Here is a 10,276-nt window from a genome sequence, read left to right as displayed (position 1 = left end):
CCATGGGGCAGGGTCGGGGCCGCTCACCACGCACGTCCCACAGCAAACAGTCCAGCTGCCACATAAAACCTCGTTTCTGGGTTTCATACTGGGCCATTGTGTACATCTGATCCAGCTGCACTTCCTCCACATACACCTCCTCAGTTCTCAGATCCAGACTTGCAATCCTAGGGCACAGAGAGTCATTGCACCAAGGAAAACCATCCAGCATCCAAAGATAACAATTCTTCACTAGGACAGAGCCTGCCAACAGGAGAGGGCTTTGGCAACATGAATTATTGGGTTAACAGCCCTTTGTGAAAGTTGAGTTCTAATTGTTATATACTGTTATTTATTTGGCAATGCCTTTTGCTTACAGACCTGCACTGGAACTTTCAAATGCTGATAATTAGAGAGGAGGAGGTGTTTTGATATTCCCCATGTGTGAACAGAGCCTTGACTTGCTGCAGGCAGGCTCTTACTGTTGTAGCAGTGGCAGAACAAGAATGCCAAACTTATCCAGGTTTCTGGAAAATTACCTTGATGCCATGGGCTGGGATGTGACTTGTGGCACAGCTGTGAGTAACTGACTGAGCTGCAGCCCCGAGGCACACGGTGATTCCAAGTTCTCCTTACAATCCGAGTTTGAACTCAGCTTTAATCTGTGCAAGTCACAGAGGTGACCTCTCAAATTCCAGGAAGATGGTTGAGCCAGCCCTTCATGCATCTGGGCCTGCAGTGCTGATGCAGTGGATCTGGAACTGCTGAATTACAGCTGACACCCAGGCATTGCATAGGAAGTGGGAAGTTATAAATTAAAGACGCATATCTTCTTCTTCTCTTGCAAGAAGGGAAGTGATAATAAATCTTTCTAGCTACCAAGCTTGTCCACAACTCAAAAACTTGGTGGGAAATGAGCTGGGTACCTCTGCTGCCAAAGGCTGTTCCTTGGGAATTCAGCTGAGGGAGGGTCACCAGTGTGTATCCAAGACAGTGTTACTGTAAACTGAACCCTAGGGGCTTCACCTCTGATAAAAACAGTTTTCTGGTAATAAAAGGCACAATCCAGCCAGGAAACCAAAATTTAAAGGGACAAGTGTAACAGCAGGCAGGGATCTCTCCATCCCTGTTAATTGTGTACATGTGGTGCCCTCTGGCTTAGATGGAATAGGGAGCAGCTTTGCAGCACAGGGTGGTGGGACAGAGGGGCACAGGCAGTGGGGTTTGATCCCAGTTATCAAAAACATGTATTTTCAAAGAAGAAAACAAGTGTTATGAAGTGGAACATACCTGTCTGTGATCAGTTTTAGATCCTACCAAGAAAAAGAATAAGGAAAAATATAATTAGTGTGATTTTCAGAAAGGTCACCTGGCTGAGAAATAGACGGATCCATGAAGAAAAGCAGAATATCACTGCTTACTTTGAAGAAGAGGAAACTATCTGGTTGCTCTTTTCTCTCCTGCAAAGCCTGAAGATTCCGCTCAGCCTGATCTCTCTTCTGTTCCATATTCTTCCTCATGCCAGCAATGACTGCCAGTTCTTCTTCCTCATTATACTGAAGGTATCTCAGGATTACCCTCTTTTTCTCATTAAGCTCTGTCTGTATCTTTTCAAACAGCCCTTCTAGCTTTGAAGTCAGTGTTTTGGTATTGGTCTAAATTAAGAGATAAGAAAAAGGGGCACTGGCTCAGAAACTCCACTCTCCAGTTTAGCGCCTCTACCCATCAGTTAGGATTGTATCTCTCCTTTGCACTGGCTTTAGATGGGAGCAGACAACAAACATTTGTTTAGAATATCTAATGTAACTTTGATGTAGTAACAAAGTCACATGAATTTCAGCTATCAATGTGAGAGCTTACTGGTACACACTGAAAAATCCCACTTGTAGACATAAATCGCTTTCCTTTTATTAAACAGGTAGAAAAGATGCTCTCAATTAGCAATAATCTGGATACCAACCTTGATCTGATTCTCTCTTTCCTGAAGCTCTTCTAGGGCAGTAACTAAATAATTTCTAGATTCCTGCAGCTCTGTCATGGTGTCGGAGAGTTTAACCTGGCAGAAAGAAAGACAGCAGTGAACTTCCCAGCAGGAACAGCTTCAAACCACACTGGCAGTTTGTGGAGTGGTGACATGGCCATTGTCTCACTTCCAGGCAGTAAGTGAGCATAGGAAATGCATTTTATCCCCTCAGCCTCAGCTGATTCTGGAGCATTTCAAGGACAGCAGATGGACTCAGAGGCAGGAACATGGAGGCCCCGTGTCTCTTGCATCTGCTGGGACACTGGCTCCACAAAATTTGTGGCAGAGGGAGGAATCCCAGAACCACTGAAATTGGAAAAGACCTCCAAGGTCATCGAGTTCCAGCTGTGCCCAGTCCCCACCTTGTCACCCAGCCCAGAGCACTGAGTGCCATGTCCAGTCACCGCCAGGGCTGGGACTCCACCACCTCCCTGGGCAGCTCCTTCCAATGTTTAACCACCCTCTCAGTGAAGAAATTCCTGCTGATGTCCAACCTGAACCTCCCCAGCACAGCCTGAGACTGCGTCCCCTCATCCAGCCACGGGTTAGTGGGGAGCAGAGCCTGATCCCCACTGTGCTGCAGCATGGACAGAGCCCAAGGGAAGGACCTCGAGAGGGAGAACGTCCTTCCCATCCAACGTTCAGCAGCAGTGGCACTCCCGGGGCTCTGTGGAGGAAGGGATTTTCTAATCCTGGCAGGAATATTTGTCAGTCCCAGCTGGGAACACTGCAGTGAGGGTGGCAGTGCCGGGGCTGCCCCTCACCGGAGCCCCTCGCTGGCTCTGCCATGTCCCCACAGCCTGAGGGACGGACCCGTCCCAGCCGGCCCCAAACACCTTCCTCTGCTCTCCTCCCTCTGCTTGGCTGTCCACATTCTTGTGGCAGCACACAGGAGGGAACGAAAAGCAAATTCCAGCACTGTGCAGCAGTCCCTTGCTGGGGCAGAGAGGAAATGGCCGGAGCTGCCCTCACACCCATCGCCATAACCTGTGAAAGCCCCACCACCCTTCCTGCAGCTTTCCCCCTTTCCTCATGGCCAGGGCAGGGACCATGGTGAGGGAAGAGCCCCTTACCAGCTCTTTGTCGCGTGCCTCCTTCATGGTGATGACCTCGTGGCCCTTGTGGGCCCCGGCGATGGAGCAGAGCACACAGATGCACATCTCCTCTCCCAGGCAGTAACACTCCAGCAGCTTACCGTGATCCCGGCACCTCCTCTCCTCCTCCTTGCCCGCTCCCACCTCCACCAGGACGTGCTCCTGATGGAAATCCGTGGCGTTGTGTTTGCTCAGGTGGGCCTGGCACAGGGATGCCTCACAAACCAGGCAGGTTTTCACGGCCGGCTGGGACCCATCCAGGCAGTGCTCACAGGGAACCACGCCCGTCCTCCCCTTCGTGGAGCCTTTGCCCTGTTGGAGGCTTTCCTTTCCAGCCTGTTGTCCTTTGGAAGCGGTGGCCTGGAAGACCTCCACGATGTTGGCCAGCTTGAAGTTTTTCTGCAGATTCATGCCAGGCCCCAGGCGGGCCCTGCATGTGGGGCAGGTCGAGAGGCCCTGGGAGTTCTGCTGCATTCCCAGCACCTCCTCGATGCACGGCCGGCAGAAGTTGTGGCCACAGGCCAGCGACACCGGCTCCTGGTACACACCCAGGCAGATGGGGCAGGTGAGCTCGGCCTCCAGGCTGCCAGCCCCTCCACATCCCTCCTGAGCTTTTGCCATGGCTGAAGCGACACGAGAAATGAAACTAAAACCAGAGACAGGAACCCAGCCCCGAGGCTGCAAGCCCTTCCCTTCTGAGCCTTTCCCTTCCAAGCCCTTCCCTTCCAAGCCCTTCCCTTCCAAGCCTTTCCCTTCCAAGCCCTTCCCTTCTGAGCCCTTCCCTTCCAAGCCCTTCCCTTCCAAGCCCTTCCCTTCCAAGCCCTTCCTCCACTGCAGGCCAAGCTGAGAAATGCTCCCTGTCCCAGCTCCACGCTTCCCCACGTTCTGACAGCCGCTTTGGGAAGTTTCCCCTCCGACTCCAGCAGGGAATGCTGCCCATTCTCTCCTCAACTCTCAGGGCAGCTTTGCTTCTGCACTGGTTGTGCAGGATGGAAAGAGGCAGCAGAGGCAAAAGCTGCTGCCTTAGGTCAAAGATCAGCATTGCTGCTGCCTGGTTCTGTACCAGTTAATGTTGTGATGTCATCTTCTAGATAAAATAAATTGCCATCATGGTTTGCAAGCTGAAAACATGACTTTAATATCATGAACCCAACATAGTACTTGATACAGCTAAGCAAAAGTGATCAACTTAATGGTATTTCCATTATGATTAACAGAACAAATAAAAGAGGACTCTTGCAGGAAGAGGCAGGGTGCTGTGATACACCCCCATCACAGCAACCCGCAGTCCAGTTTCTGATATACCTTAGCACAGCCTCTGTGCAAGGCTCACAATTCTTAGGCCTGGAAATAAACAAAATAAAAAAACAAAATAAAACAAAATACAACCTTGTCTCCACATCACTGCAGGAGTTTCCACACACTGATGGCAGCATGGATGGGATACTTCAAAGGGATGGTTCCTGTCCTTGCAAGCCTGAAGCTCTCAGCAGGATGTTCAGTCTTCATAGTAGCATTGATAGTAGTCAGAGTACACATTCTGCCTTGGATTTCCTTGACCTGAGGAACACACAGAGCTGATTGAGGCATTTGCAGGCAGCACTCAAAGCAGGCACAAACAATTGCAAACATCCAGCAACTCTCCTTGCTGGTATCCTCCCTCCCAGCAGCTCTGGTGGCCCTGCACGTCTGGGATGGCTCTGTGCATCGGAGTCCTGTCTGGTTTGGGCTGGGATTCATTCCAATCATGAGAACTCCATTCATGACAATTCATTCCCTTCTCAGCAGCTGGTTCAGTTTTGGGTTCAGTAGGGAATGATGTTGCTAACCCACTGATGGTTTGGCTGCTGCTGAGCAGTGCTTAACCTGAGCCATGGACCTTTCTGTGCCTCGTGCTCTGCCAGGCAGGAGGTGCACAGAAAGCTGGGAAGGAGCCTTGCTGGGGCTGGTGACCCAAACTGGCCAAAAGGAGCCAATTGCTGCTCAGAACAGTGGCTGGACATCAGAGAGCAGGTGATGGGGGAGGAATTGTGCTGTGCATCGTTAGTTTTGGTTGGGTTTCCTCTCTCTCTCTTCACTCCTTTCTGTGATTGTTAGCATTATGATTCCCATTGAATTTGTATTTAGTTAGGCCACCCCAAAGAAGATCCACATCCGAGGGTCCATGTTGTGTTGTACTTGCACCAAATGAGAAAAGACCTAAACAGAAAAAAACACATTATGATTAACAGATAATTGTGGAGATTTGGAGTCTGCCTCTGTCCTGACCTGAGGCTCGCTGCCAGTGAGGGCTGAAGCACCATCCACAGAGCAGAACCCAGGGAACCCTAATTTCACCAATTCAGTCAGACAAATGTTCCCCTTTGCACTGCTCTGGGACTGTAGGTTGAGCTTACAAAGCATTGCAAAGGAGTAGAAATGTTTACCCAGAAAGAGCAGGTTTTTTATGCCCTAAGCAAACTGCACCCTGCTGCTGCTGTGATGAGTTCTCAACTTTCCCCTTCAAGGAAAAGGAAGCCACAGAGGTATTGCTATTGTCTTCTCTTAATGCTCCCAGAAAGCTCCTGGGACTTCCAAGCCTGCTTTAACAAGGTGTATTCAAGGCACGTCCCAAAGCCCTGGATCCCAGCACCAGCTCCCTTTGCTACACACATGTACAAAGAAGCACATGCTGTAAGGAATTAGCACGTCTAGAGGTACTGAGTATAGTCCTTTCTTAAAGATGTTTTATTGACTTCTCCATCTTGCTTTTGACAGATGAAATGAGCACTTGGAAATAAGCACTTACTAGGAGGTCCTGATCCATAAACTGGAGGTGGCGGTGGCTTCAAGGCGGCATCTGCATTTGAGAGGAATTGCTGGAAAAGCCTCAGAACAGCATCTCTTGTTGATTCATCCAAAGTAATGGGTGGCTGTGGTATCACCACATCATCCGTGCTAGGAACTGGCTCATGTTTCCTAAAACATGCAGAAGGAATCACAGAACCACAGGATCACTGAGGGTGGAAAAGGCCTCCAAGGCACTGAGTCCCAGCTGTGCCTGATCTCCAACCTGTCCCCAGCCCAGAGCACTCAGTGCCACCTCCAGGTGACACCTCCAGGGATGGGGATCCAAACCTCCCTGGGCAGTTCCAATCCCTGACTGTCCTTTCCATGGAGAAATTCCTGCTCACTCTGAGCATCCCTTGGCCCAGCCTGAGGCTGTTCTTTCTCCTCCTGTCTCTGAGAGCAGAGCCTGACCTGGGACTGTCCCCTCCTGTCAGGGATGTTGTGCAGAGCCAGAAATTCCCCCTGAGGCTCCTTTTCTCCTTCTGAGCCCCTTCCCAGCTCCCTCAGCCCCTCACCAGTTCCATTCCCTTCCCTGGACACGCTCCAGCCCCTCCTTGTCCTTCCCAAATGGAGGGTCCCAGAGCTGGACACAGCACTCACAGTGTGACCTCAGCAGTGCCAGCACAGGGGACAGTCCCTGCCCTGCTCCTGCTGCCACTATTGCAGAGACAGGCCAGGTGCCACTGCCCTCCTGGGCACACCAGGGCTCACCTGGGCACACCTGGGCTCACCTGAGCACACCTGGGCTCATGTTCAGCCAACACTGAGCAGCATTCCCAGTTTCTTTCCTGCCAGGCAGCTTTCCATGGAAACTGGAACTGGATGAGACTGGTGTGAGCAGAGTGCAGGGCCTGGCACTTTGTCTTACTGAACCTCACACTGCTGCCTTGGCCCTGGCTCCAGCCTGTCCTGAGCCCTCTGCAGAGCTTCCTGCAGCACATCCACACTCCTGCCCAACGTGGTGCTGTCTGTGAGCTCTCTGAGAGTGCATTCCATCCCCTGGTCCAGATCATCAGTAAAGATATTAAACCTCAGGAAGAGCTTACCTGGCATCAATTGCTGTAAAAGCCTGCAAAGATATTTTGAAAGCAGAATTAGCACAGTGCAGGCACAGGGCAGCCTGGAGCTGTGTGTCTCTGGGAAGGGGGATGCTGATAGGTACCTTGGTGAAAAGAAGAGTGTCCTTCTGATTTCTCAGAGCCTCCAGCTCCTGAATATCATGGATGGCTGAATCCTTCTTCTCCTTGTGATTATTTATCTCTCCCTGAATCCGAGAAAGGTGTTGATCCTTGTAGTCAGTGAGAACTTTCAGGATCTCTCCTTTTTTCTCCTCTAGCTGCTTCTGCATCTCCTTGAACAGGCTCTCCAGCCATTCCCTCCCCTGGCTCTCCTCAGTCTATTAAGAAAACAATTTCAAAATTGGAAGGGACATCTTCCACATGAGATCTCACTCAGAAAAAAAAAAAAATCTGTCTTTTTACTGGGATGAGAGAAGTAACTAAATATTGAAGGTTGAAAAAGTAAAGAAGCCACACACCAGCCACAAGTCAGGAGGTACAGACTCCAAGCTTAACCAAGAATGTACCTCCCAGGCTGGTAAGAGTAAAAGAAACCTCAATAATACATGAGAAACCACCCAGGAACTAAAACAGCTTCAGAATCCATTATCCCAGGAAGGGGAAAAAAAACTTTATCTCATCATTTACCAGCAAGCACCCCAAGGTGATATGGGACCTTGAAACAAACCTTTAGTCTATTCCCTTGTTGCACCAGGTTTGCTATGGCTTGATCCAGTGCAGCTTCGTTGTATTTCAGTGTTCCCAGAATTTCAGGAAAAGATGTCTGCAAACATATTCGGAAGGAGATATCAGGATAGGAGTGGCATAATGCACGAGATCAGCAGTTTTGTCGACGGGTTAAGCTGGACTTGGAAAAGCTTGGCTCCTCGCATCGCTCAAACAAATTACTAGATAAAGATTTACTGGATGGTTTTATCCCTGAACAAATGCCACAATTACATGCACAAAAAGGACAATTTGGAGCTGAAAACTATTCATGTGCACTAGCCACATATAAAGCCACTTCCCCTGTTGGCACTTTTCTTTCTGTTTCTCTGTCATTAATTACCTTGGCATAAGTGCAGCTCAGGCTCATCTATGGCTTGGAGGTGCACCAAGGACTAAAACCTTGCACGAGCACTCAGTCCCACCACTTTGGCCAAACTCTTCTCTTAGAAGGGGGGAAAAAAGCATTTATGACATCTTGTTTTGTATCTCAAGGGCCAAACCCCGGGAGATTCTGGAACAAAACTAAGAACAAAACCCCAGGATTGCAATTTAGCCCCACCCTGGCTCTGCAGTTCTGAAGCAGGTGTTGCCCCTGTGCCATGGGCAGCTCTCTGGGGTTTTCCTGGTGCAATCCACACTTGTCCCACTGTCCCAGCAGCCTCTTACCTGGGCGGCTTTGAAAGCCTCCTCCAAACTGATAATCTTGTGGTTCTGGTGGGAGAGGATGGAGCACAGGATGCAGATGCACTCCTGGTCCGTGTCACAAAAGCATTCCAGCATTTTGCCGTGCTTGGGGCATCTCCTCTCAGCCAAAGCCTGCCCATGGCAGGGCTCCACCAGCACATGGTTCTTCTGGGCATTGCTGCTGCTGTGCTTGCTCAGGTGGGCTTGGCACAGGGAGGCTTCGCAGCTCAGGCATGTCTTGACTGCAGGCTGGGGCTCCTGGAGGCAGGAATCACACAGCACCACCTCCTCTGGCTGGCCTGAGCTTTTCCCTTTCTCCTCACATTGATCTCCCTGTGTTTCCTCCTCTCGGTGCTCAGGAGCATCCATGAATTTCTGCACGATGTTGCGGAGCTGGAAGTTGGGTTTCGGCGCCCCGGCGGAAGATTGGCACAGCGGGCAGCGGGCAGGGCTCTGCTGGCTCCGGAGAGCCTGGCTGATGCAGTCCCTGCAGAAACTGTGGCTGCAGCCCAGGGATGTGGGGTCCCTGTAAATGTCCAGGCAGATGGGACAGGTCAGTTCATCCTTGAGCCCGGCCACAGCCTCTGCCCGGGCCATGGAAATTCAGATCCAGGGCAGGGCTGCGAGGGAGAGTTTTGCTGGGAAATGAAACTAAAGGAGGAAATGACGAGGAATGAACTCGGTCCTGTGTACTAAAAGCTGCTGCCTCCTCCCCTTTGCACACTCTCGCCAGCTTCCTGCTTCTCTGTGCCACGTGGGACGTGTCGGTGTTGAGAAAAAAATTTGTAACAAGTCGTGTTTAAGTCTTGGGAATTGCTGTCGGTTTTTCCGACAGAGCTCTGTCCTGTGTGCATGTGGTTATCGCAGCCCTGAAGATTTTGTGAGCCTGAGAAATGCTGATTAGGAACTAATATCCCCACAGCAATGGGATGCACACAAAGAGAATAAATGTTTTAGGAGGCCTGTGATTGAAAAAGAAAACTTGGAGGAATCGGATGTTCCCTGAAATGACCACCCAAGACCCTTAAAAGAACCCTACTCCAATGAGAATAAACTCTGAGAAGTGATTTAAATATGCAGAAAGTTCAGGGAGTGTTTAGCATATTGATATGGGGAAATGTATTGCATATGTAAAAATTACATATATTTGAGAGGTGTGTTAGATTTGTCTTTATAAACGAGCAGATAAAACCAGCACTGAGAGATAAAAGAAACAATGGGATGCATTCCACTGATTGGTGAATGTTAAAAGATATTTGCCTTTACAAGCAAACTTCGGGTTTACTGATAAATGAAATTGGGTGTTGGAAGATGAAAGAAGCAATGAGGGAAACGATGAATTCTGTAAGAATTAAAAATGAAAAGGGAGGGTTGTACATTAGAGGGGAATCTCAGGTATCAGTGTTTGGGAAGTCTGAGCCTCTCCATACCTCAGCAATGGGGACAGAGAGAGGGAAATTGGGATAGAAAGGAGGCTGAGCCCCCAAAAATCTGAGAGAGCCCAGGGGATACCCCATGGCCTCTCCCTTTTTTTTTAAATTAAGCAAAAAGGACTCCTCTGTCTCCTTTTTGGACAGAAACCTCTGGTGTTTGTGGGTTCATTTTCCTGACAGATTTAAGCTGGTCTGTTAGCAAGGTGTGTAATAGGGAGTTATGCCCCACATGCCTGGGGCTGAAATAAAGCAATGCCACTTTCTAATATTGAAATTACAGTGTCAGTTTAATTCCCCATTTTCAGTGACAACAGGACAAACTCCACACAGCAGCTCGAGGCTGAGAGCTTGGACACTTCAAGAGGAGCATGGCAGAAGGTCCAGCCCTGCTTTGATGGGTCAGGAAATGAGGCAGGAAGGAAAGCTGGCAAGAATCCTTGTGGGCAG

General features: G+C 49.8%; 2 protein-coding genes across 3 annotated transcripts; both read right to left on the bottom strand.

The window, feature by feature from the left end:
* Position 1: 1 nt before the first annotated feature.
* Positions 2-5,048, bottom strand: LOC117003551 (E3 ubiquitin/ISG15 ligase TRIM25-like; the record flags this gene model as incomplete). The annotated part of the gene is made up of 6 exons (XM_033073524.2): positions 4,486-5,048; positions 3,076-3,719; positions 1,940-2,035; positions 1,401-1,634; positions 1,270-1,292; positions 2-167 (listed from the first exon to the last, which is right to left on the bottom strand). Coding segments are annotated over exons 1-6 (1,176 nt in total), but the record flags the coding sequence as incomplete, so codon positions are not given.
* On the bottom strand, positions 3,854-9,068 carry LOC117003383 (tripartite motif-containing protein 29-like). 2 transcript variants are annotated; one of them, XM_033073291.2, is made up of 7 exons: positions 8,379-9,068; positions 7,672-7,767; positions 7,088-7,321; positions 6,972-6,994; positions 5,885-6,054; positions 5,233-5,295; positions 3,854-4,656 (listed from the first exon to the last, which is right to left on the bottom strand). In XM_033073291.2, exons 1-7 carry the CDS (start codon positions 8,991-8,993, stop codon positions 4,595-4,597), a joined length of 1,263 nt encoding a protein of 420 aa, XP_032929182.1. In that variant the 5' UTR covers positions 8,994-9,068; the 3' UTR covers positions 3,854-4,594. The 2 variants fall into 2 exon arrangements, with proteins under 2 accessions (XP_032929182.1, XP_032929184.1); XM_033073293.2 differs by lacking the exon at positions 3,854-4,656 and having other exon boundaries at positions 5,154-5,295; positions 7,088-7,189.
* Between the last annotated feature and the right edge of the window lie 1,208 nt (positions 9,069-10,276).

This window comes from Catharus ustulatus, chromosome 15, assembly GCF_009819885.2.
Source record: "Catharus ustulatus isolate bCatUst1 chromosome 15, bCatUst1.pri.v2, whole genome shotgun sequence".
Lineage (NCBI taxonomy): Eukaryota > Metazoa > Chordata > Aves > Passeriformes > Turdidae > Catharus > Catharus ustulatus.
This window is presented reverse-complemented; position numbering and strand designations above follow the sequence as displayed.